The sequence below is a fragment of the Zosterops lateralis genome (assembly GCF_965231275.1).
Source record: "Zosterops lateralis genome assembly, chromosome: Z".
Classification (NCBI taxonomy): Eukaryota; Metazoa; Chordata; class Aves; order Passeriformes; family Zosteropidae; genus Zosterops; species Zosterops lateralis.
Window position 1 is genome coordinate 28,526,813 of NC_139800.1, and position 27,877 is coordinate 28,554,689.

The 27,877-nt window shown below is 36.4% G+C and overlaps 1 protein-coding gene across 4 annotated transcripts in view; it reads left to right on the top strand.

Moving 5' to 3' along the window:
• The window catches only part of UHRF2 (ubiquitin like with PHD and ring finger domains 2), a 77,122-nt gene that overhangs the window by 43,082 nt on the left and 6,163 nt on the right, over positions 1-27,877 (top strand). For 2 of the 4 annotated variants that reach the window (XM_083884527.1, XM_083884528.1), the window contains exons 5-10: positions 2,033-2,142; positions 10,849-11,035; positions 13,956-14,079; positions 14,471-14,578; positions 18,157-18,261; positions 26,090-26,229. In XM_083884527.1, the coding sequence (XP_083740653.1) occupies positions 2,033-2,142; positions 10,849-11,035; positions 13,956-14,079; positions 14,471-14,578; positions 18,157-18,261; positions 26,090-26,229 (774 nt within the window). The remainder of the gene's footprint in view (positions 1-2,032; positions 2,143-10,848; positions 11,036-13,955; positions 14,080-14,470; positions 14,579-18,156; positions 18,262-26,089; positions 26,230-27,877) is intronic. The other 2 variants (XM_083884529.1, XM_083884530.1) reach the window with 1 other exon arrangement.

Sequence of the window (27,877 nt, forward strand, 5' to 3'; positions counted from 1 at the left end):
TGGATTAACGACTTTGAGTTCTGCTAGAAGTAATTCCTAGAGGAGTAACATTGGATAGGCCGACAAGCAGTGTTGTAAGTAAGAAAGATTCTAACAGATTTATGGCATTAAAGAATGTCAAACAGGTGTGTTTTGTTTGTAACTTTAAATAATCTAGGAATAACAAGAAATATAGGACAGTTAATAAAAGACTTTCCAAAGTCCACAAAATAACCTGGGAAATATTGGTCCTTTTAAGAATTTATTGATTCAGTTTCTCTGCCAAAGATTATGTTTACATCTTGTCCTTTCTGTATTTTAACAGAAATGTATTGTGCCTTTGTGATCGTAAACTGCTCAATATTGTGGATAATTCAAAGTGTCTTTGCATGCTAAACCTAAGAGGTATTACTCACAATGGCCACAACTGCTTTAAAGTACTATCCCCTTAGAGTGCAAATGAAGTAAATTCTAAGTACATTCTTTTCCTGGTCAGGAAAGTGAACAGTTCTTTATCTGGTGGATATATTTGCATTAATGCAGCATTTGTATATCCTGTTCAAATAGCCTAAATATTTGAAATTTACTAGCATTTGCTGGTTTTGCATGTGACCGACAATGGCAAATGTTTTTCCTCCCAAAACTGCTGGGAAAGAAAATGGTCAAAATAAATGCCTAAGATGCCTAAGTAAACAGCTGTTGGTTTAATTAAAGGGCAATTAGAGTTGATCAAGACATTGACTGAGTCCTCTCAACCCCAGTTCCATGGAGACCTAAATACTGCGGTGTTCAGGGTCACAAAAAAGTGATTCGTTGCCTGTGGTTTTTCCCTGGCTTAATTTTTTTTCTGCCTTAGTTGGCTCATCACGTGTCAGAGTCCAAGAACTGGAAGTCAGCACAAAGGAAGTGGTGAGAGCAGGTGAAGAGGTAGAGCAGAGAATCACAGGTTCCAGACTGAAGCCTGATGTTTCTGGAGATGTTCAATCCTTCTTGAATATGAATCTAATATCTTGTTTCCTTATCTGTCTGTAGTCTAATGTTTTTTTTGCAGACCAGACCTTTTTATAGGGATCTGATCTGCCACCTGTTTGGCTTTCTTCAGAAGTGTTTTCAAGTCACCTCTGTGATAGGTTCTCACAGATATCCATCAGTATTTTATTATACTGAAAATTCCTCTTTATTTCTAGATCAGCTGGTAAATTGAAAGTGGTAAGAGAACAGGCAGTTGTAGAGAGCACAATATCATCCTAAAGAGGAAGGAAAAGGGAATGCTTTACAACTGTTGATGTCATTATGGCCATTTCTTCCAAGATACGTTTCCATTTGAATCACAGTCTGTGTAGATACAAGTGTATTTTAATAATAGTAGTTGAAAACCTTTACTTTTAATATTTTCTAATAATTTTCTTGTCTGTCTGTCTTCTGGCATTATTGTTGTGGAGTCTTGGAGTATTTATTACTACTAATCACTGAGATTTTGCACTGAAACCTGATATTAGAATGAGTATTTACAGTATATAATTCAGTGCAGTATTGTATGTGGCTTTCCAGAGTTGAGAAACAGTTAAAAGTCATAGAAAGGATTTTGAAATTTTCTGCTGCTTTTCTTGCTCTATGGGTTCCAACTATTATTCTGTCCTATAGGTCACATTTCTGGTTTGTTTGTGATACTGTACTTTTATGATAATGTTTGAGATGCTCTATTCCAGAGGATACAGTTTTGTCTGGTCTGCTGTGTTTGGCCAATAAAAACATTTAGAGGTTTTAGAAGTGGAATTAAGCTGTATTAGATAACTGTCAATAAAGAAGTGCCAGACTGAGGACAGTGGAGTAGTTTTTCTTTAAGCACATTTCTTTCTAAATGTATGTTGAGGTTTTTTTTCTTAGAAGTTGCTGTGCTAGACTGATTTTTGTGTGTGAATTGAAATAAAGGATCCTATCAATGATTAAAAAAAGGCTACTTTATCTTATTGTGTAGGATTCAAAAGTCAGATACAGATTCTAGGTCTAAGGAATTAAGTTGAATGTACTTTTTATTCTTTTTGTTTTTCAGAGGTCCAGAAGACACAATAAATGATTGTAAAATCCTTTTTATAGAGGAAATGTACAAGATTGAAAAGCCAGGAGCCTATCCATTGACATTTGGGGATGGAGATTTCAAAAGTATGCACTTTTAAAATTATTTGAATATAAGTACAAATTGAGTGATGTTTCTTTAGAAAATATCAGCATGCAAAGGTGGTAGTAATAATTGGTTTGTGTTCAAGAAAGTATTGTATTGGAACATTTTTAGATTTCTGTTCTAAAACTATAGTTACTATAAGATGGCTATATTGCTTGACATATTCAGAAACTAGTGACTGCTTATTACTATCAGTCATAAATGGTAAAAAAGGGAAACAGCTGATAATGTTCTAAAAGGACAGTGCAGAATGAATTTGCAGTCTTGTTTAAGTTCCTTAGAGAGGTGTTTAGGCCACCAAAACTGCTGTTGCAACTGACATATAATTTAAGCTTTTGATAAATTAATAAATGCCAAAAATAGAATTTGTTGGTAGTAATATACTTTAACTCTGTCGTTGTGTCGGGGTGGGGGGGGGAAGAAAGAAAGATAGGGAACTTTGCACTAAAGCTGCTTGCTGCTTGTACCATGAAAAAAAAGATATAATTAATATTTGGATTTGTTGACCCTGCATGACCTTCTAAAAACGTTACTATGCCAGACCTTCTTAACCTCCCCACAACCACAATAAGGAGTTAGTGGCAATTTATCTAAAAAGTAGGGACATTTTATCCTAAGTTTGAAAAGATATTGAAGTTAGGAGTGCTGAGTGTCTGTGATAGCAGCACTGAAAATTGAACTGCAGGTCTACAAGTAGGTATTAGATATAATTGTATATTAAATTCTTGACTCCATGAAATTTTTCAAAACCTTTGCAGGTGGCTCTCAGTGCACAACAATGAGTCTGATTAATGTTTATTTGTTGTCTAAAAAAAAAAATCACTGCTTTTCGGAGGAGAAAATACCATTCCCTGTGGTATTCTTAGAAGTGTCAATTTCTCAACTCTCGTTATTTGAGAATTACTTCCCTTAGATTACTAAAAAAAACTATCCACTCTGTTTTATTTTTTCTTTGTCACATTAAAAGATCTTTGTAATATCTTAAAGCGTGTTTTTATTTAAAAAGATTGCAGTGTGGGAAAATTGAAAATCTACAAATACTGGTTTGTGTTTATATACTATTTATTTTGCAAGTATGCAATGTTTTAAATGTCATTAAAAATATTGCAGTTCATTTACATCTTGCCAGCAGCTACTGTGTAATGAATTAATTTTTAAAATTGTATGTCAAGGAAATGAGTGATTACTGTATTGCTGACTATATAAAATTGTCTACAATGGTGCTATTTGATCTGACATAAGCATTTACTTATCATAGAATCATTTAGATGTCAAAAGACCCTTAAAACCATCAAGTCCTCCACTAAACCATGTCCCTAAGTGCCGCATCTGCATGTTTTTGGAACGCTCCCAGGGATGGTAATTCCATAACTTCTCTAGGCAACATCTTCCAGTGCTTGACCATTCTTTCTGTGAAGCAGTTTTCCTAATGACCAATCTAAACCTTCCCTAGCCCAACTTCAGGCCATTTTCTCTTGTCCTTTTGACTGACCCTCACCTGGCTACAAACTCTGGTAGTTGTAGAAAGCAATAAGGTCTCAGGTCACCTGAGCCATCTTTTCTCCAGGGTAAACAATCCCAGCTCCTTGAGCTTCTGCTTATAGGACTTGTACTCCAGAGCCTTAACAAGCTTCACTGCCCTGCTCTGGACACATTTCAGCACCTCAATGTCCTTCTTGGAATGAGGGATCTGGAGCTGAGCAGGATTTGAGGGGTGGCCTCACTAATCTGTACTTTGTACACTGATTGCCACTGTAATTGCTTCAGAGTCAAGGCCTTCATTGTCTATTACACATCCTTCCCTCCAATGTTGAGAGTTGTTTCTTTATTTGTAACCTCTTTGCTTAAACTACCCAGATATTGATATCTGTGTAGAGATTTGCACATGTTTTATTTCATTTAGTTCCTGGTCCCACTCTTACTAATTTCAGCATATTGTTTATAACCTTCATAAATAAATAAATAAATAGATTCATAATCTTTTAAAGTGTAATCATGAAAAATGAATTGATCTGGGAGTTCAGCCTTATTTCTTCAACTGCTCTTTTTCCTGAAGCAAACACTCACCACACAACCCTGTTCATGTGATTCTGGTTTTTCAGCCAGGTGAGCTGTTTTGCCTTTGTTCAGATATGTACAGTGCACATCAGTTGAGCTGTATGCTATAACCGCTGTTGTAGCCTATCCTTTTGGACTATACTTACAACCCCATTTGTACTGTGTATTTAAAAAGATAAATATATATACACTTATCTATAAACATGCAGCTTCCTTAGCTTATGTGCTGTGGAAAGATGCAGAATTTTATTACAATAATGGCAGATGAAATTAAAATCATTATTTGGCCTTAAATATTCTATGAGATCGTTATAAGCACAGTCAGCAAATGTGCTGACTGTATTTTTGTCCATATTAAAGTACTGTCCATGCCCTTCTCAAAAGATAGAATGCCTTCTATGGAAATAATCTTCATCCAATAAACAGTGTAGATTGTCTCTGCAGAAAAATTCTTACTTCTTGAGCATGGTCACGTAATTAGGTTTTGTATGTGCAAAGTGATGTCAGTATACATTTAGCAGTTACAATTAAAAATAATGTATTTGTTTTCTAATTAATTAATGAACGTAAAATTCTACAACTGAGGAAAGGAGTAAGGCTAAGCCTATTAGAAAATTGTATTAGAAATAAAAAAAATCTAAGAAGCAACGTATTTGTAAATGTTACAAATATTTATATGCAACCTGCAAATAAGAGCTAGGTATCAACTGTATTACTTCCATCAGAATCCAAACTTCTGCTAACTTCTTCTGCAAAAAAAAGATAATATGAAATTATTTATGCTACCAAACTCTGCACTGTTGGTTGAGGTGAGCAGTCTTCATGACCAATAGTGCAGCTATAGTTAGTGCATACGACTTACAACATGGTTAAAACAGAAATGGGAAAAATGAAAGTCATATCATGAAAATGACAGTTTATAGTTTGTATATTGAAGAAAGTAGAGAACTTCACCTATTGTTTAACCAACCTAAAATATGTAGGTATTTTTTGCTCTTTTCCTGTTTTAAAAAAATATTATTAACCTTTTACCTAAGAAACTGGTTTTGTGACTGAAACCAGTAAATTACATAGGCCTAAACAATATGTGGTGCTCAGAGATACAGAAAAATATTCTGTTTCATGTTGTCTATTATTTATTGGATGAGGTATACTATTAGGTTTCCATAGGGAGTGCTCAATCATCACTTTTAAAATTTTTCCAAGGAGTTAACAGTTATCTGGGATTTCTTAGTCTGACTTGAAATCTTTTTGACACCTTGCACAGACTGTGAGTTTAACATAGTTATGCTGGAAAACTCTCAAATTTGTTCATCAGCACTCATACAATTTTTCCTTTCATTTCAAATGAACCTTGGGAGAGAAGTCTCAAGCTAATATAAGATTACCTCCATTTGGATAACATAAGAAGTGTTCTAATCTACATTTTATGAGAATCAATATTCTCATAGATTTTGGAATTTTTTTTATAAGTATATATTTAAGTGTACCTTTGTGTTTGAGACTTTGCAAAATAGTCAATGCTGGTTGCTTTACATGTTTATTTCTCAGGTTTTCCAATCGGTACATCTTACTAAACCTTCTATCTGCAGCTGGTAATCTTCCCTCTTTGGTGATTTTTAATATTCTTCAGTTTTAAAGTTTTTTATCTTAAAAACAATGATTCAAACAGCATTGTTTCAGCACTTCTTATCATAGAACGGTTTTAGATGGAAGGAACCTTTAAGGATCTTCTAGTCCAACCCACCTGCCATGGGCAGGGGTAATTTTCATAAGAACAGGTTGCTCAAAGCTCCATTCAACCTGACTTTGCAAGGTTCCAGGGAGGGGGCATCCACACCTTCTCAGGGTAACACTATGCCAATGTCTCAACCACCCTCCCAACCTCCCAGTAAAAAATTTCTTCCTTGTATCCAGTCTAAATCATGTTTCTTTCAATTTAAAACTGTTCCTTGTCATTGTTGTTGCTCCTTGTCATTACTAATCTTAGTAAAAAATCTTTATGTCTTTCTTAGAAACCCCTTTTAAGTATTGAAAGGCCATAAAAAAGCCTTATCTAATCCCTGAAGCCTTATCTTGCCCAGGCTGAGAAAATCCATCTCTCTCAGCCTTTCTTCATAGGAGGGGCGTTCCAGCTGTCTGGAACCGAAAGTCTGATCACTTTCATGGCCCTCCTCTGGACCTGTCCTAACAGTGGTTGGAAGGAGTATTTGGGGAACTAGAGGCCTGTCAGCCTGACCTCAGTGCTGGGGAAGGTCATGGAGCAGATCATCCCAAGTGTCCTCATGCACTGTGTGCACAACAGCCAGGGGATCAGGCCCAGCCAGCAGGACTTTGTGAAAGGCAGGTGCAGCTTGCAGATCCAACCTGATCTTCTATGACAGAGTGACCCACCTAGTGGTTGAGCAAAAGGCTATAGATGTTGTCTACATGGACTTTAGTAAAGCCTTTGATACTGTTTCCCACAGCATTCTTCTGGAAAAACTCACTGCCCCTGGCTCAGACAGGCATGCTGTTCATGGGGTAAAAACCTGGCTTTATGGTGGGGGCCAAAGAGTGGTGGTAGATGGAGTTACATCCAGCTGGTGGCCAGTCACCAGTGGTGTTCCTCAGGGCTCAATACTGGAGCCAGTTCTGTTTTATCTTCCTCATGGATGATCTGGATGAGGGGATTAAGTGCACCCTGAGTCAGTTCACAGACAGCACCAAGCTGTGTGGGAGTGTTGATTTGCTGGAGGGCAGGCAGGCTCTGCAGAGGGGTCTGCACAGGCTGGATCATGGGCTGAGGCCAATGGTGTGAGGTTCAACAAGGCCCAGTGCTGGGTCCTGTCCTTGGGTCACAACAACCCCAGGCAGTGCCACAGGCTGGGGCAGAGTGGCTGGAAAGCTGCCCACAGGACAAGGACCTGGGGGTGCTGTGACAGTGACTGAACACGAGCCAGGGTGTGCCCAGGTGGCCAAGAAGGCCAATGGCACCTGGCCTGTACCAGCAATAGTGTGGCCAGCAGGACCAGGGCAGGGATTGTTCCCTGTACTCGGCACTGGTGAGGCCGCACCTGAATCCTGTGCTCAGTTCTGATCTCCTCACTCCAGGTATGACATTGAGATGCTGAAGTGAGTCATGCCATGTGCCTGAGAGTATTGATTAGATATTAGGAAAAATTTCTTCATGACATCACCATCCCTTGGTAGTGTTCTAAAGGTGAGTGCATATGGCACTTGAGGACATGTTTTAATGCTGGACATGATGGTGGTGCTCAGTTGGTAGTTAGACTTGATGATCTTAAAGGTATTTTCAAACTTTACTGATTCTATGATTTTGTGTTGAGCTGCACTGCTCAGATTTGTGTCATCTACAACCTTGTTGAGGGTGCACTCTATTCCACTGAGTATGTCACTGATGTAGATAGAAAATAATGGTGTTCCCAATATGATCCTTGAAGAACACCACTCCTTAATAGTTTTCACTTTTATATTGAACCGTTGGATATGGACCATTCACTCTTTGAATGTGGACATCCAATTAAGTCCTTAACTATTTAACATTTCATTCATCAAACTCATCTCTCCATTTTAGCAGCAAGAATGTAAGACAGCTATAGAGCAAGAGTGTCACAGAGGAGGGCCACAAAGATGGTGAAGGTTCTTGAAGGGAAGCCTTACAAGGAACAGCTGAGGTTGCTTGGTTGTTTAGCTTGGAGAAGATGAGATTGAGGGTAGTCACCACAGTCTACAACTTCCTCATGAGGGGAAGAGGAAGGGCAGACACCAATGTCTTCTCCGTGGTGACAGTGACAGGACCTGAGGGAATGACCTGAAGCTGTATCAGGCAAGGTTTAGGTTGGATATCAGGAAAAAGCTCTTCACCTGGAGGTTGCTTGGGCACTTGAACAGGCTTCCCAAGGAAGTGGTCACAGCACCAAGCCTGGTAGGGATTCAAGAAGCTTTTGGACAATGCTCTCACACATGGAGGGATTCTTGGGATGTCCTCTGCAGGGGCAGGAGTTGGATGTGAGTGATTCTTGTGGATCCTCACCCCCTCGTGATATTCTGTGATTCTGATTTTATGTTAAGAATTTTGTGAGAGTCCAAATCAAAGGCCTTACAGACAGGTAAATGACATCTATAGTTCTCCTTTGACAATTGATGCATTCCGTCCATGGTGGAGGGCCACTGTGCCAATCAGGCACTATTTGCCCTTGGTGAAGCCATCTTGGTTGTCTTTAACCAGCCCTCTGTCTTCCACGTTTTTGACATGTCTTCCAGGAGTCTGTGCTCTGTGATCTTACTGGGCACTGAGATGAGACTGACTAGTCAATAATTCCTGAGTTCCTACTTTTTACCCTTTTTAAAAAAGGTTGAAATACTCATTTTTCTCTAGTCACTGAGAACTTACCCTGACTGCTGTGGATTTTCAGACATGATGTGACTGCCATGACTTTTTATATATGATGGAGAGTGGCTTGACAACTACACTAAGCAATTCTCTCAGGATCCTGGGATGCATCTCCTTGTGTCCCATTGTCTTGTCTTTGTTCAGATGATCCTGAACATGATCTGCTCTTACATGGGGAGTTATTTCAATTCCCCATTTCCTTTCTTGAGGTTCAGGGGCTTGAGAGATGTGGGAAGAGTGATTGCTAATGAACACTGAGGCAAACAAATTTGCTGCATAACTCAGCCTCATTCATCTCGATTGTCATTAGTTCTGTCCCTTTTGGGGGGACAGAGGGGAAGACAGGGTTGTGTGTGTACATTTTCTTTAATCTCCCATTTCTGACCAACATGCTTATAGAAGCCCTTTTTACTATTCCTTGTATCCCTTGGCAAATTCAGCTCCAACTATACCTTACCTTTCCTAATTTCCTAATTCTGTCCCTCCACAACCAGACAGCACTTCTCTTTTCTTCTCAGGATACCTGTCCCTGATTCCACATCCTGTGCTTTTCCTTCTTGTGTTTCACTTTGTCCAGGAGATCTTTACTGAGCCATGCTGGTCTCCTGCTTTGCTTGCCCAAATTCTCAGTGGTGGAAATTGGGAGATCTTGGGCTCCAAGATCTGATGTTTCTATTCTGCTCCTTTTTCCCTGAGTGTAGTTTTCTAATTCCTCAAATAACTGAAAGTTCAGGCTCCTAAAATTCAGAGTACTGCCTTTGACCTTTCTTTGGACCATAACCCTTGAGATCACAAATTCCACCAGAGCATGACCACTTCAGCCCAGGCTGCAGCTGATCTGACCTCTCCAGTTAGTTCATCTGTGTCAGTAAACAACAGGTGCAGTAGCACTTGTCTGTCACTTGGGGTAAGAAATTATCTTTGATGCTCTCCAGGAGCCTTCTGGACTGCTTAGATCTTGCCAAGTTGCTTTTCCAGCAGATGTCAGGGACTGTCCTGATACGTCCCTGCAGCTGGATCAGAACCTGCCAGAGTGATGATTCCTGCAGGTGAAGTAAGAAGATTTTGTCAATAAGGTCCCCTCAATTGAGTGGTGGGTAATAAACACAAACCATGAGATTTCTTTTATTGGCTTGGCCTCTGATTTTCAAGCTGTTGACCTGTCCATTGCTGTTTTTCAAAGACAGGTTTGTGCAATCAAGTAGAATAGAGAGAGCAAATTGCCTGCCCCTCCTTTCTTGCCTGACCCTTCTGAACAGTTTGTAGCTGTCAGTTGGAGTGCTCCAGTCGTGTGATTTGTCCCACCAAGTTTCAGTGTTTGTGATTAGATCATAGCTTTCCATTTGTGGTCACTTGCAATTCTTCTGATTTCACCCATGCTACATATGCTAGTGTATAGACATTTCAGCTAGGCCATCAACTGTGTCAGCATTTTAGATGAAAAAGCTCTAGTTCTTCTGAGGCATTTCACAGGTATTCCCCTGTCAATTTTTAATTCATCAGCAGCCCCTGACGCTTCATTAATCAAAATTCTGTCCTCTTCCCACTCTAAATCTAGTTGGTTCTGCCTTTGAAGATAAAAGGTCCTCCAGAAAGATTGCAGATACAGCACAATGCTTGGCATTCCAGTCCTCCTTTCTAATAAAACTTTCAGTCTGGAATTTCTCTCCACAGAGATTTACACTGATAACTTAAAACTGTGTGAATCAATTTCTCTGTGAAGTATATTCAGTTAGGAGGGCATACTTTTCTTCAGTAGAAAGAGGCTTGGATTTCTGCAAATTCTTAGTCGTTAATTTAATTCTCAGTATACTTAGGAAAAATCCAGAACTCCTCTGGATACATCAAGGCTCCACCTCATATTTCTATTCAAGAATAAACTCCTGAAAAAAATATTTACTTTCACTGCTTATGTTATCCGAGCTAACTTACAAGGAACTGATAAGCTGTACAGCTTCAAAAGACAGCAAAGCTGTGTCTTTAGGGAGTATGTGCAGGTACATCTTGGGAGCAGGAGAAAATAATAAGAAGCTGATGATTAGTCATGTTTCTTAAGGCTTGTTTATACAGCAGAAAAAATCTTGTTAAGCCTAGATAAATACCTTATTGTAAGGAAAAAAAAAAAACCATTTTCAAGAGAGCAGTGTTCATGTTCAGAAATAATTATTCCTTTAGATACACTGATGCACTTTCCTGAGATACATGGCATTTGACCTTTCTTTGTTTTTGACAGGAAAAAGTGGCCCTGAATGCAAGCACTGTAGGGCTGATCCAGATAAGGAGTGCCGGTTTTGTTCGTGTTACTTGTGTGGTGGCAAACAGGATGCTCACATGCAACTCCTGTGTGATGAATGTAATATGGCTTATCATATATACTGCCTGAACCCTCCCTTAAGCAAGATACCAGAAGATGAAGACTGGTAAATATACAAGGATGATTTACTTACCTATATTGACATTCTATACATGGTACCTTTTTGATATTTGCACTTCATGGGAGAAAATAATGAAGATGTTTTTAAATTCCAGGGTGTTTTCATCCATCAACTTAATATAAGGCTTATGTTTTCTGTCAAGATAATTCTTTTAAATCATTCACAACAAATTAGTATTAAGCTTTAATGGCCTTTATGAAATTTCAAGACGGGTGTGTTCTTTTTATTCATTATGATCAATATGATCTTCTGTGACATTACCTGATCTGATTGTGTTTATCGACAGTTGTTGTTCCTCAGCTTTTTCATTTTTTAAAAGCTTCTCTGTTTGAGCAGTTTTCTTATGCTCATGCTTCTCTGCCCCTTCATCCTCTGATGCTGCTGCTGCCCCTATGCTCTTCATTGCCTCTACTACATTCATTTTTCATGCTATGGAAGGACCAACACATTGCTATTCTTCATTTCTTATGTAATTACTCTTATGTCTTTATTAGCTGTCTAGAATTTACACTGTTCATATTTATGACTTACTTGAGATGCTAATCCTTTATAAAGAAGTAAAAAATAGAACTTTATTCTAATAAAGTTTTCCGTAGACTTCATTAAATGTCTAAGATGTCTATGAATACATTACATGGAATCTCTTTGAAGCTTGTGATTGTATTTTTTGTAAAATCTGTGTAAATCTTTTGTTTTAACATTCTCTGTAAATTAATAACTTAATCTCCTATACCTTACTGAATTCCTTAATGTTAATTGGTTAGTGCCTGATGGTCTGCCTGTTTTTTGGAGCAACTATTCTCACAGGAAAGAATTTCTTACTAAAATCTAAACCAGTCAGAAGGTGCTGTAAGGTCTTCCTGAAGCCTTTTCTCCAGACTGAACAGCTCCAACTCTCAGCCTGTCTTCATAGCAGAGGTGCTCCAGCCCTCTAATCAACTTGGTGGCCCTTCTCTGGGCTCTTGCCAACAGGTTCACATCTTTCTTGTGTTGGGCCCCCTAGAGCTAGATGCAGCACTGCAGCCGGAGTCTCACAAGATCAGAGTAGATGGGTGGAATCGCCTCCCTTGGCCTGCTGCCCACGCTGCTTTGGATGCAGCCCAGGATGGGGGTTGGCTTTCTGGGCTGTGAGTGTACGTGGCTGTGTCATGGTGACCCTTTTGATCACAAACACCTCCTCCTCTCCAGAGCTAGTCTTCATCCATTCTCCAAATTATGGATTTCCAGAAGTTTAATTCATATAATTAAAATTCATTGGAAAATGGCTGTCAAGCTTTTTAGCATCGCTTACTGTGTAACTAAGACTAGGAGTCTTAAGATCTGTATATGTAAATAGATAGCTGCATCTATTTCATCATGGATGAAGTCACAGCAGAAGTGGTTGAGGTACAGTTGTGGACCTGGCTAAGGTGAGCTAGTTTTGAGATGCTGAGTGTCACCAGCCCTGTGCTGTCTTAATGCTTGTCATTATGTAGAAGTGTATTTGCACTGGGCAAAGCAGCATCTCCTACCAAAGAAGTTTGTGCCCTCTCTTCTTTTTGCATACTAACAAAGAGTCATGATTGTCTGATCCTTAATTTAGGAACAGTTTGCTTTAGAATTGGGAATACTTCCATTTTGTGTTTTTAGAGTGTAAAGTATGGCAAACTATCTTCAGGGATTAAGTCTTCAGTTTGGGAAAGGATAAGTTTATCTTGTGGAGATTAAGTCACTCTGTATGTGAAACAGTATATAATATTCCTTACAAGATTCAGTAAAGGATATTAAAGTAATATTTTTACCCAATCAGGAAACATGGAATTGGCCATGTAACTTCACCTAGTTAACTCACCTTGTGAATTTGCATTATGTCATGTTTATTCTTTTGATTGGTCTTACATGCTTTTTCTGTAAGCAGCTGAAATACCCATCAAAGTCATAGTGTCACACAATTTCAGTGTTTTACATTATTATTTTTTAATCTACATGGCTTCATTGTTTTAATGGTTCAACACCTTTTTTGAGACAGTGAAATCTGTCCCTATGGACCTTAATCATTAATTCTTCTAGTCATAGTCACATAAAAAACAGTAGTAGTACTAGTAGTAGTAGTTGTTGTTGTTGTTACCTGAATGAAGTTATCAGTGTTAGTGTAGATCAGGTTTCCTCTTCTAATGATGTATGGGCCAAATCCAGCCTATGGCAGCCAGAAACGTGGACATGCCTTTGTATTTTTATTCCTGGACTGGGATAAGAATGATGTTGGAAACAGCAGAATGACCACTCCTTTTCTCTCTCTGCTTAGTCAGTGTATATTAGTATCTCTGCTTTCCTACCAGAATGGATTTGTGTTAGTTGGAGTGAGCCTCAGCATTATATTCCAAGTGGCTTCAGTGTTGTGGAGTGAGTGAGTGTGTTTGTGTGTTTCTATACACATTATATCATACCTTGGCTCTGTTTGACATTCAGCAATCTGCAGTGAAATTTGCTGCACTACCAGCAAAAATAAGGGTACCTTGGGCAGGATACAGAAACAGACCATTAGTACTGGTTAGCAGCATACTCTAACCTCAGCTATCTTCTCCTTTACATTATGTAAATTAAGGAAGACTAATCGAAGAGAGAATACAGAAGACATGGGCACCTCTCACATATCATGTGAGAAAAAATAGTTAATGTTTTGTGACTAACACTCTACCTTTAAAGATACTGAAACACCCGTTTAAAAAAAAAAAAAAGTTGACAGTATTTGTTCATATTGAGTTCATTTTTTTTTAAGCTGTAGGCTTCAGCTGTTTAAAACTGGTACATGCTTGTTAGCTTGAAACATTCTGTCAGAATAAACAAATGGACACTATTTTGGCTACAAGAAATGTGTTGCCATTATTATGAAGTTAATTGAGAATTTACTAAAACCTTTTTTTAGGTATTGTCCTTCCTGCAAAAATGATTCTAATGAAGTTGTAAAGGCTGGAGAAAAGCTCAAGCAAAGTAAAAAGAAAGCAAAGATGCCATCTGCCAGTACTGAAAGCCAGAGAGACTGGGGAAAGGTAGAGTGTATTTTAGAAATAGCTGTTACTCTGATTGTTCATGTATGTGCTACATCTATAATTTTGCTTACATATGCACTATACAAGATTCAGTACTGGGTTGCACAGACAAGACAATGTTTAATCCTGCTCACTGTCTACTGGCAGTTAAGGCAGTGGAAGGATTATTAAGGTGACTAGAGGTAAAAACAAACAAAAAACCCCAACCCCTAACTCCCCTCCCAAACCCATAACCACATATTACTTAATTTAACATTCCTTTTAACAATTGTTAACATATTTTGAAGTATGTGTTTGTTATAATAGATTTCATGATCTCTGCATTGAATTTACAAATAGTCTTAGTATTGTAATTCATTTATCTGATTACTTTTGTCTGATGTATTTTTAGGGCATGGCCTGTGTTGGTCGCACTAAGGAATGCACTATTGTTCCTTCAAATCATTATGGGCCTATACCTGGTGTTCCTGTTGGGACAACCTGGAAATTCAGAGTTCAGGTATGTTGTTTCAGTATTAGCTGTAGTTGAAGGAAGTAGGAATAATAATGAATGGGTTGGGCACTAAAGTAAATTTCAATTGACAAATTGCCATTTTCGCCAGGACTAAGTAACACAGATACGTTATGATTCCAATAATGGAAGTGATGCCAACAGTTCCATACAACTTTTTAATACAACTTTTTTGCATACAACTTAGTAGAAAGTGTTGAAATTATGATAAACATATTTCACATGTTAAAATTTTAAGTGGGATACTTAGTGAATAGAGTTTAGTATTTTCTGAAGAGTTTTCTTCATATGAACTGATTATCCCATGCATGGGATGTAAATTGGAGATTTTGAAAGCATTGTGTCTTATCACTGTGAATTGACTCTGTTGGTGTCTTTGGTGATATGTAATGGATGTCCAAATCTGCTTGTAGACTGATGAACAGCTTAAACCAGTGTAAGCCTGTACTACTACTGAAATTCACTGTGTATTCAGCTTCTGGGTTTTTTTTTTCTGTTTCAAATGTTCCTTAAGCTCTTTGGTAAAATAGATTGGTAAAAAACTGTCAGAAAAATAATCCCATCTGATTATTTGATTTATATAGATTGGGGGCTGATTTTCCCAGTCTATTTTGCATTTTGGTTATGTAAGCATGGTGCCAATACTCAACAGGGCAGGAAAAAACGAAGCAGGGAGGATGGGACAGCTGCATTTTGTGCCAGTACTGATTTTTTTTTTTCTGGTTTTATAGTGTCCAGCAAGCTACAGGCTACCTCCCTTTTGCTTCAGGCTGATCCAATTGCAATGATTTTTGGGTTATCTTTCATTTTTTAATTGTTATTTTTAGTCACAAAAATACATACTTCTTTGTTTTCTAAATCAGTTCTCTTTCTGTCTGTCAAAATTCTTTGTCTCTTGCATGTGTAAATGATTGGAACTGGATGTTTTCTGTCATATTTAGAAGACTAAAACCAGTGTTTTAAAACTGCTTGAAGACAGAGAAGCCAAAAAATCAAAAGCCTCTTCTGATTTGCTTTATGAACTTTTCATCATTTGCTTTCTTTTTGTTGGGTGCCAGATTATGTAAAGTCTAATAAGTAAGAGAACTTTCTAAAATCACTTAGGCAAACTCAAAGTATCAAAATCAATTTTTATTTTCTCTGCTTCGATAGTAATTGGAATTACTACTTTACCTTTTGTTAGAAATTCTATTGGTAAAGACAAAAGCTAATGCTTTTCAAGTATTTCTAGTACTGGTAGGAATAAGAAGCAGAATTAGAGTGCTGCTTTCATCAGAGAATCCATCAAAAATATTCTTATATATAGTATATGTAGTATATATGTGTGTGTGTGTGTATGCATATATATAGACTAAATATCAAAAGACAATTATCATTTATATATAATTAATTTATTTTGGGTACAGAATTAACACTTTGTGATTTAAAAAAAAAATTAAATGCTTTCTACATAGAAAGTTAAATTACACTTTTGTTTCTCATTTGAACTAGTCTTTTTTATGACAAAATGAGATTGTCTCAGCAAATCTGTGAGAATTTAGAGACTATGAGAATTTAAAGACTTCTTTACTTCTGATTTGCACAGGTTTTTTATGACACAAATTCTCTTTTTCTTAGAAGGAAATTGACTAAATATTACTTCTGGAGAGAGTATCTGAAGAACATCTTTGGCATGAATTATTACCAGTATTCATCTTTAGGATGAATCACCTACCAGATACCTAAATTTAATTGATAAAAACTGGAAATTAAAAGAAGGGAGAAGGAATGAATTAAAGGATGTTTGCTACAACAGGAAAGAGGAACACAGTAGTGGAGACTTTTTATTCAGCATACTCTTAAATGGTCTGGAAAAATAGGCAAAGAGCTGATAAATATAAGTGGGAGTGCTAAGTTGCTGCAGATAGCAAACATAGGGGTGGGAAGAGTTCTAAGTATATAATTTGTAATTGGCTCTCAGCTACTTATTCTTGTTATTTCTTGTTATTTCAGCTACTTTCCTTCTTGTCTTTTATTAAAGATAGTCTAGTAGCTAATTTTGAAAAATATGTCCATTTAATAGTGATTGGAAAAATAAGTCAAATACCAAATTATCATGAAATGAAGGGTCAGAAAAATAAAATACTTTATTATGAACAGCAATGAGGACAATTAAAGGACTAGAATGGTTTTTATTCATCTGGAAAACGTTGAAGGTTTTGTGAGGTGTAGATGACTACAAAATGATGTACAGTATAAAAAAAGTGGGACCAATATACATACATCTGTAATGTCAAATTTACAATTTTGTCATGTCAAATTTTGTAAAATGGTCATGAAAAAAGTCAGCTTTCCACTCCAAAGTGACTGAAAGTGGTACTAGTTCATATGACAAGTGGTACTACTGTGAACTTTTCTGTCTCTTCAATACTGTGAATCCAAAAGTTTTCAACAGAATAGGAAGTCAGCCACAGACAGCTGGATCCCAAGAAATTGTTCAAGGAAGTGTTATTGTGTCCTTGCATACGTTTCATACTGTGCATAGCTCTAGTCTGTTGTTAAAATGGATTTCTGACTACCTGGATCTTTGATGCATTGTGTTATGAAATTTCAGGACTACAGCAGAAGAATATGGACTTCCATGCAAGTTGCTTAGAACCCTAGGTTAGGAAAAAGAGTTCAGGAGTGGAAGAAGCAGAATGAGAAAAAACAGGCAAATTAAGGTCTGGAAGAAGATATGAAGGTAGAAAGAAGTAGTGTAATTGATTTTGTTCTGGAAGCCTTCATTCTACCAACAGTATTTTTTGCATAACATACTGAGAAAATGCATAATTTAATATATAGTCTCTTTTTATTTGTAAAGGTTGTTTGTGGGGCTTTTCTACTAATCAAACTGCTAAGTAGTTTGAAACCCTTATTTAATAAATTTTTGTGAGAGATACTCCAGGAGACTTTAATGATGTTGCCAGATTATGCTACAGCTGCAGCTTTCAGGTCAGGTTGCAAATTAGTTGAACATTTATTACCAGAGAGTTATCCTGGTTGGAGAACGAGTCTATGATCCATATGGTGTTGCAATGGCTTCTTGTGTTTCCTTGAGCGGTCTGATAATATTCCTCTCCCCTGGTTACACTTATAGTGTGTTACCTTAAAAATCCCTGACAAAATGATCTTTACCCTGGGGTCATACTTGGTTAAAAATAGTAAAATGTTACCAAACTGGTAGATCTCCTTCTCCTTCGAATTGTTCTAAATGTCTGTGCAAGTGGAGTGTAGCAGTGAGTACAGTCCTAAGTACTGCTTATAGGAAAAATCTTGGAGATTTTCCCTGAAGAAGAAAGTGTACCCTTACCACCAGTGTCACCACTGTCCTGCATTGTCCTGCTGGTTTTCTAGGTGTTCTTACTTTTAGCTTTTCTTCCTGAGGAAACAGTGGAATTCACACCTTTAGTGGCAGTCTTCCATAAAGTGTTGACACAGAAACCTCTGTACAATATTTTAAGAAGAAAATTGATTGTTAAAAGTGGTTGTAGGTGACTGAGTCTTTAAAAAAAAATTGCTGTAAACTGGCTTTTTTCTGTTTCCAGGTGAGTGAAGCAGGTGTCCACAGGCCCCATGTTGGTGGAATCCATGGACGCAGTAATGATGGAGCTTATTCACTTGTTCTAGCTGGGGGATTTGAAGATGAAGTGGTATGTCATTCATGCAACAATAGTCTTGCTGTTCTAATGCATCAAATGCATCAATGTCTGTAAATGTATAGTTACATGTAGTGTTTGATCTAAAACTAATGTTTAGGCAGATATGACTGTGGAAAAAAATAGCTACTACTGATAAATTAAGTAGTTCTTAATATTTTGGAGAGAAAAATCTTACCAAATCCTAAAGAATGCTTATGCTCAGATTTACTTAAAGCAAAATGTCAGTTACCACTGGATTTGACATTGTTTAGGGTAGTTATGTTTTAGTATACTGAAGTCTGAATTGAGTGTAATATAAAATCTGATAGTGTAATTATGTGCAAATAATATGTTTTATGTTCTACTTTTGTCACAATTTAATTACATTCCAAACAGTATTTCTAAATATGTGATAAATTTATTTCAATGGAGCAAGAATATAAGATACATGTTACTTGATAACATGGTCTGAAGTTTCTTGGCTCCTGCTAATGAGCATTTTCAGAACTTCTTAGCAAAGTCTCAGAATCTTGTACTGTGGTCCCTAAAGGAGCTGGGAAAAAAAATCTACTTTGGTGTTAATATCTAAGTAGACCAACAAAAGCAGTTATGCTGCTAAACAAAAGAGTAACTGCTTTAAATTTTCATCTTGTGTTGTTGACCAACATTTATTTATTAAGAGATTACTGTTTTCTTCAATTAAATAATGTTTACACAAGGCACATCCCTTCCTGCAGTTCCAGTCCATCAGGTGGAATTTTGAATCATGGATCAGGTGAAGGATAATGCAGTAAGCAACCTGTTTTTTTAAAATGAGCATAGCTATCAATCACAAGGAAAAGGGCACTGAAGAAGAACAAAAAAAAACATATGAATGAAATAGCATCAGAATGTACTATATTCTTTGCCAACAGCATCTACCAGCTGCTGCTGCTGCAGCTGCAGGGTATTGCCTCTGAAGAAGGGTGTATCTCCATTTGGACAAGTGGCATGAGGAGGCACTTGGTATTTAGAAGTGGTGTCCTTAGTGTCAATCCCAGCCCAGACTCTCTGACCCTAACAACACTGTTTCACAGTAGTGTATCTGCTATGCTGGGATGCTGCAGACTTCTCTTTTTATTCTTTTTGGGCATACAGATGTCCCCTTACTTCTGAGGTGGTAATTATTCAATACAAAATATTTAGCAAACTTAATTGGAACCTTAGCATGCTTTTTCATTTCATGTAAGTGATGTGACTGTGTGGTTTTGTAGACACCTAAGTACCATCATAGTCTGAAAGTCATAAATACTTTTGAAAAGGCATAGTATGAGAGAAATGTTGCAGAAAATAGCCTAAAAACTTACATGAATCTGAAATTTTTTCTGTTTTCTAAACTAATAATAGAAGGGATTTTTTGTTCCCAGTTACATTATTGAAGTTAGTTGTTCTCTTCTTCTTCCATGTGCCAGATTTTGTCTTCCAATATACTTCAATTTTCCTTGTTTTTTTTTAAATCTTTTTTGTAAAAGATTAAGCTCCTGTAAGAATACTTGCAGAAAAAATGAGTTCTGTACTTATAAGTATCCTAAGTAGAGTATCTAATTAATTAGAGATGTGAAATTTGAGATTTATTTATTTAAAATAAAATAAACACATAAAAACCTCTGCTCACATATATTTTTATTGTATGAGTAGCAAAATAGAGAGATGACTCTAACTTGAATTTCAGTGGTGCAACAAAGATGCTTGTGTGTAAGCTTTTATAAAATTGAGAAATAAATTAATTTTGGAGAAGTATTATACTGTTTATAAACTTTATGCACTATTTATGTACACTGATGATGTGTGGCATCTTAATGCACTTCTTATTGCTTTAAACCAACAAAAACACGTTGGGGTAAAGTAATTTCAAAAATACATTGCAAGGAACAGAGTTCATTGTCTAGCTTTTAGATCATGACATTTTTATGCCATGCCTTTAGAAACTTATAATCCTAAAGGCCCAGAATTGTCTCCAGTTTTACTGAAGTTTGGATGTTCTGGATGTATTGGAGTGCTCATTAATAACAAGTTTTATCAGTTCTATCAGATCTACCCTCAAGATTGAGAACAGGTACAGTCATAGCTTACAAAATGAGCATTGGGTGAAATTGTTTTGCACATAACATTTTATCCTCACTTCTAATTACATGCACATAAAATATTTGCACATTAACCTCTCTCCTGAAAATGGGTAACTTTGAATTCTAGTAACAAGTTACATGGCTTATCTATAGTTAGCTTTTATTTTGAATGTGTTAATGTTGCTGATCTCCTGGTATTGTTTTGATAGTAACCATAATAGGAGCATTAGCTGAAGAAATTGAGAAGTCCTTCAGTAATTTTTAATCTAAAAATTATTTCAGAACAGATTAATATTTACACACTAGATACTGGACATTAGCTCTGATTGTGCAAGTATAGTGTTCATGATGAATGTATTCTGATTTATCTGTTCATCACATCAAGCAGCTGAAGAAGTCTAACTTCTGTGTTGAAAACTTGCCCTCTTATTTTGTGTCATTGTTTTTATGTATCAAGTTGAAACTGCTGTTTATTCAAAAGTTTCGAGATTCATGTTTCTGCTGGATGGAGGTAGCGTCGTAAAGGTGGTAAATTAATTGTGTGGTGTGCTCTAGTTCAATCCAAACAAAAATTGTTTCTTCTGTAAGTGTTGTTGTACATAGGATTGTATAGGAAATCTCTGAACTGAGATTCACAAACTCTTGGAGAATAATACCTGGTGTGAGCAGCCACATCTTCTTGTAAAACATTCTGAGACTACAGAAGATAGTGCCTGTAATGACTCAAAAAGGACTCCAGGCAATATACTCATTGTTTAGGTTTGTTGATATTTTATACCAAACCTATGCACTGCCTGGGATGTAGCATTCACAATCCACTTAATGAAATGAATGTCTTTAAGATTTTAAATGCATTGCTTTAACTAGAATTATGTAGGCTAATTAAATTAGTCATACAGATTGCAGGATTTTTTCCCTCATAAACCAAATAAATTTTGGATCTCAAGCTGAAAGCCAAAGATAACTTTAATTTTAAAATGCTGTCTCTAAAAGCTGTAGTATCTCCTAAGTAAACTACAGGAAAGTGTCTTTGATCTGAAAAGACATTCTGTCTTTGGTGAACCTGGTTTGAAGTCAGAATGGATTTTTAATGGAACAAAAGATAATTAATCCATACTGGGTAGCCTGAATTGTTTACGTATCGATGTTCAGTTTAAAGGCTTGGTAATCCACCCTTTTTGGTACTCCATGGAAAGGAGTAAGAAAAATCTCAAAAAGGAATTTACACACAGTAGTTAACTAGGCCTTCAATCTTTTAAAATGATACCCTCCTTCCATCGCCAGTTAGCCACCTTCTGCTGTTTCATGCTTTGAAGCTGTTATTCTTACTGTTCAGACGTGTAGATTAGTGAACACTAAAATGGTGAAATGTTTTCATTGTGGTGGAATGTGCTATGAAACTTCCAGGTTCTTGCTGTCAGGGGTGACTGTGAGGGAGACTCAGCAAGAACAATTATGATGTGTTCAGGGTCTGCACGTAATGCAAGGAATTCTTATTGATTTACAAATGAAATTTGTACTTTAGTCTATCCTTTTCAATTGGCATCTCTTACTGCAGTGTTAAACCATGAAATTATCAAAAATCACACAATGGGTAGATAGGCCAATTCTGTCAGCACTTTATGGATACAGAGCTTAATGGAGATGAATGATGACATGATTCAGTTTCAGATATCCCTACTACTGGGGAAAGAAAATGCTTTCAAATGTAATTGCTTGATAGTTAATAACTGACTTGGATTTAATGGGTTCATTTTTAAAGGCTTAGTGCTTTTTTATTTCACTTTATCATATAATCAAATTCACCTTTTATTCATTACATTTTACTAAGGTCAAACTAATGAGGGATTGATAAAGTGCTGATAATTGAGAATTTCTTGTATTAAGAAAGCAAGTAAGACTTTTTTGGCTGTTCAAACTAAAGGTTGGAACTCATCTAGAAAATCTGGTTGTGTTTGTAATAGCGTATTAATGATAGATACAATTCTTGCATTATCTGTTGGAACCAAACTTTGAAATCTGAGCATAATAGCAGAAGTGTTAATGGAAAGAGAAAATAATTGAGAATTCTCTTGAGATAGCTGATATTCTAGTAACTGAAGTGCTAATGTCCCTGTCAGCTGGTGCATAAAAGTAATCCATAGAAATAATGTGGTCAAATGATTCGATACAATTCAAAATCTTACTTTCTTCATTCTACCTTATTTCTCTGTTAGACTTGTTAGACTGTTGGATTATAACAACGTTGAATAGTGGAGTATGATTTAATACAACTGACTGACTGCTTGTACTGGCTGTCTGAGGCTGACTGGCTTGTAATACTAGAACTTCAGGCCTGTCTTCCACTCACGTGCCTCAGTATGAGATACTGAGTCAACGCTACTGTACTTGAAGTTCATTTGCTCTATAATGTGATCAAACTTTACAAACAGGACGGTTAAGAAATAACTTTATGGACACAGCATAAGAAAAAGGGACATACAGAAGGCATTAAGAGAAGACAGAATAACAAAGTACTTACTAGCTGTTGAAAGACAGTTTTGGTGCAAGGAAGTGGAATTAAGCTGTGGAAAGCAGAAGAGAAATGGCAGAATTATGTATTTTAAGGTAAGAAAATGGGGAGAATGTAGAAAGAAGGGAAGGGAAAAGATAAGACTGTTTGGATAGGCATTTTTACAGCTATTTTGTTTGTTCAAGAAGAACATACAGATGTCAATAATTCCTTTTGCCATATGTTTTCTTTAAGTGTTGAACCATTGTCTTCAATTCTGCTTTCTGATCCTACAAAAATAGCTTTACCAGTGTCATACTGGCTCTCAGTTAAAAGTTGTTGTAGGTGGTTAGAAGAACCTGTATTATCTATAGATAGAACTCAAAGCTGTTGAGAAATTGTTTTGATGAGTCATTACTCTCCAATAATCCCAAATAATGAGTTGTAAATATTCCTGTTATACTTTGCTTTAAAAGTAAAACACCATAAGCCTTAGGAAAGTAGTTACTGTAGGTCTCCCACTATGTCTCTGGAGTAACAGCGTCCCTGTTTCACCCGTGCTTGTCATAGGCACATTCATATCCACATTTACTCCTCTCTGTAGACACTGGGTCTGTGTATCACTTACTCTTGCCATTTTTTATTTTCATTCTCTACAAGCATTTATGATATTTTCTGAGCTTTCTTTCTCTCCTGTTTGAGAATTACTGTTATATCAGAGGTTAGTGTCCTCCAATTTTTCTTCATCCAGCCCAGATCAGTGGCAAGATCTCTGACATTTTCCTTCAATTCTAGAAACTGTGTCTTTGTTCCGTGAAATCCTTCATGGTATTTTCTTCCTAATATATCTGATATGAAAAAAGGGAGTATAGTTAATCTAGAAAATAAAGCAGCAGTGAGTCTTCCTTACATTGGAGGATGTTGAAAGATCTTTGTAACTTGACCTGTAACATTTAGCTTCATAATTTTTCCTTTTATCCTCCATTTTCCTTCCCCTGGATTTTCAGTTGTTTATTTACGCATAGAGCACTTAGATAATTAGATAGAAGCAAATGTAACCCATGAAGTGTGGGATATGCTCAGGAGGTGAGCATGGATGCATAGGCCTTCTATCCATAGTATCTCTTCAAGCACAATGTTTTCAGTTTGCCTGTGGTTAGATTACCACCAGAGAACCACTCAGTCTTTCTTTGAAGATGCTGGAAGTTTTTTGGGTTTAGGACATTTACATTTAACCCATTTTCCATAGAAGTGTGTGCAAGTAGGAATACTGTTGCATTTCCACATTGTCTCTTGAAGTTTTTTTGGCTTAAGTCTTTAGCAATTTGTCCTTGATTTGTGTTTTTCTGTTCCCCAAAAAATAAAAGTCTGTACTGTACTTTCTTCTCATGAAGATTTATCAACAACCTGGTAGTTGATAAACAAAAGTTTGTCAAGAATCTGTTCTGTAATTTTCCCCATCTTGCTTTCATATGAAATGTTTCTGTCTTTAATACACTTTTTCACATTCTTATATATATGTTATATCAGTATTTAACTCAAAATTATGTTCCAAGAAGAGGGAAAAAATCACTCAGTGGTTTCAGTTTAGTTCTGCTTGTATATCAAAAACTGCCTTAACAGTCCTCCCCACCCTGCCATGTCATGAACATGTGCATGTTTCTTTCTTTGTTTCAAAACCCAGGCTATTCTGGATTCATGACCTTCCAAGATGCGATTTCCCATTTTTCTGAACTTGTCACAGGCTTCTTATTCGTTGTCAAAATGCAATTTGTTTGAATGATTGTGACACATGAAACAAATCCATCCTTGTTCATATTATTATCAGGATCATTCTTGTGTGATCTGTGCATTGTGTTTGCCTTGACAATCACAAAAATGAGATGTACTCTGTGATTAATTCCAGTCCTAGATACCTTATTTTGTACAATTTATTTTTACATCCTTTCTTAGTAAATGGCTCTTGTCAGGTTGGTCTTTTAAAGTGTTTCATATACTGTCCTTAATAGAACTACATTCTGTTTCTGTTGGCTTTTAGAGATTTATTTAGTAGGATAAATAGACTGTTTTAAGAAAGCATATACCAGAGTTCATATGTTACATGTCTTTGCAAGGTTTTGAGTATACTTTTTAACTTCATAGCACTTGTATTTTATTATGTACAGATAACTGCAGCTGAATTTCTGCTAGGTTTTCCCTACACAAAATGAAATTAAGCTAATTTCTATAATTTATCTACTTTGTTCAACCAGTGTTTCCCTTTCTAACTTTCTCTTTTTCTGCTATTGTCAGTCATGAAATATGTGTAACAGTCTTGCACTGGATCCTAAATAATGTCAGACTTTTAATAGTGGTAAGAAATTGACTGAATTTTATTACTGCATAGATGTTCAGAATTTTGCTATAAAAATTCATTTAAACATTATTTTTCCTATTAAATTGCTATATGCTTTGTACCAAATATACATCTCCAAAGAAATAACATGTTAGCTATATATGTGGTCTGTGTATTTATGTATTTCTGGAAATTCATGAATTTCCCAGGAGTAGTATGAAATTCTGTGACAGACTTTATACAGGATGTAGAAATACAGGCTTTACTTGAATGTATTTAGATTTTCAATTTCCACAGTTCACAGTAAAAGATTTTATCAACCTTCCTTCAATTTAATGAAAATTATACATAGGTACAGAATTATTTTAGCTTACAAATTATGAATATAAATTATTTTAAACTCTTACTGATTCAGAAGAACTGGGATTGCTATTTCATTAAAGCACCTGCTTTGTAAATAAGGCAGCACTGTATGTACTTACTAGCACTGAGCTCCTTGCACAAGCTGAAGTGACTGACGTGATTCATCCAAGGTAATTATTCTGTATTTTACAAACATAATACTCTTGTAAACTCAATGAAACTCAAGAGCAAGTAGCTATTTGCTAGAATATGTTCCCTTACTCAGATTTTTTTTTTCTCAAAATACCTTTATAAAAAATGCAAAATTAGTATTTTTTAAGGCAGGCATTTTTGTAGTCAGAATTTTTTGGTGAAGGGGTTACATCTAGACCAGTAGTTTTGTACTGGTGCAGCTGCTGTAGGATGGAAATAATGAAATTGAAAACATATCTTTCATGCCCTGGATTACAGTTTTTCTCTGAGTAAATAGAACAAATGAAGTTGCTTTTTTTTTTTTCTTTTTTTTCTTTCTTTCTTTTTTTTTTTAATTGAGTTACTTTACTTTAGAGCGTTAAACCAAAGGATAATCTTCTTGCACAGGATCGAGGAGATGAGTTCACTTACACTGGGAGTGGAGGTAGAGATCTTTCTGGCAATAAAAGAATTGGAGAACATTCATTTGATCAGACATTAACACACATGAATAGGTAAGTTTTGAAGGTTAGATTAAAAAGTATTCCAAAAGAAAGACTTGGGTTGTAGTGCTTTAATTTAAAACTAATGTTTTGCTGTGTTTTTTCTTTTCTGTACATGCTGTATTCATAAATAGCAATGTCTGTTGCTTCTAAGAGGCTTTTTATCATCAAGCATTATGTTTAGTTGCTTTAAAGGAACATGCACCTCAGTGAAATACAATGCTGTATTGTTGCTGCAGCTTGCAGTCATGCCTCTGGTAGAAATTGTTCTACTGTCACTCTCAGAGGACTCTGTTTTAGTTAAATAAGAAGTTTGTCAAAACTCTTGAGCAGAATTCTGGATGTTTTTTTTTTAAGTTTCTGCTCTTATGAGTAAATCAGTTATAAATTTAAGGAGGCGGAAAGCATGTTCTTTTTCCCATGATAAAAGAAATATTTTCTATTTTGTTAGCCCTTTCTTCCATCATATTTTTCTATGAAAAGCAAGGAATTAGGATGCTGCTTTATTAAAACAGGTACTTGAAAGAGAACATATATCCAGGGGAAGAATTAGACATCTACCTGCAGAGTTGTTCGTCCTCCAAAAGGTGGCCTGAACAAAGAGTCCTTTTCTTTTTCTAAGAGCATACTCTGTTACACAACTGACCTCTGAGCACCTGTGGGATGCTGAGAGTCACTGAGAATTTTCATTTGCCAGGTCTGCATTTAGATATGTTCTGCTGCTCTCAGACAGTCTGGAGAGGAATTCTTTCAAGCTGTCTAGAGGAGAAAGAGGAAAAGCCTGACTTGGCTGCTGAGAAAGGGGGAGGAGGGGGCATGTGGTGTGAAAATGAACAAGAATAAGGAGAGAAGAAAGATGGAAGTAGGTTTAAGCAATAGCTTTTTAAGCATATTTAGTGAATAGGACAAGGTTGTTTAGGGACACAGAATTAAAAGCTGGACCCCTTAGTGTCAGCATTTCTCTCCTCTTAGCAGATGAGAAATCCACAGGCAAAACGACTTAGCTGTGATTGCATTAGTGCACATGGAGTAACAATGTTCTGCTCTTACTTACTGAGATACAAGTTCTCAATACAAGTTCTCAAGCACTTTGAGAAAATTATGATGATTCTATGTAGTTGAATCTGTATTAGTTTTGCTTCTCCAGATAGTTTAACAAGTTTTGTTTTCATATGGGAAACATTTTTAATGTTGGCATAGTTTGCCTATCTCTTACTGTTCTCTACAATGTGGGTTCCATACTTGTATCACGTCTGTTTATAACCCATATTATTTCTTCTGTTTTGAGATCCATCATTTGTGTTGTGGTTGATTCTGAAGGATGTTCATTTCCTTCAAGTCAGGCTGTGGTAGTAGAAATACTGTTTCTTATGGCAGCTTGGTCATACTGTCTTGCTCCAGATTACTAGAAGGGGGTCTTTATGGGTAAGGGAGTTGTTTGTCCTTTAATTAGCTACTTTGATTCTGAGTCCTTCTCTGAGGTATTTTATGTATCATGTGAGAGGGGTATTGTACTTAGAGCCTTTTTGATTGGTTATTATATACTTTTTTCTCTATATGCTTTTCATCATATTCATTGCACTTAAAAAGCCTTAAGGTCTCTTGATGAGGCAGAGCAGTACAGAAAGTTTGCCTTTTGTTATAATTTTAATTTCCTCAA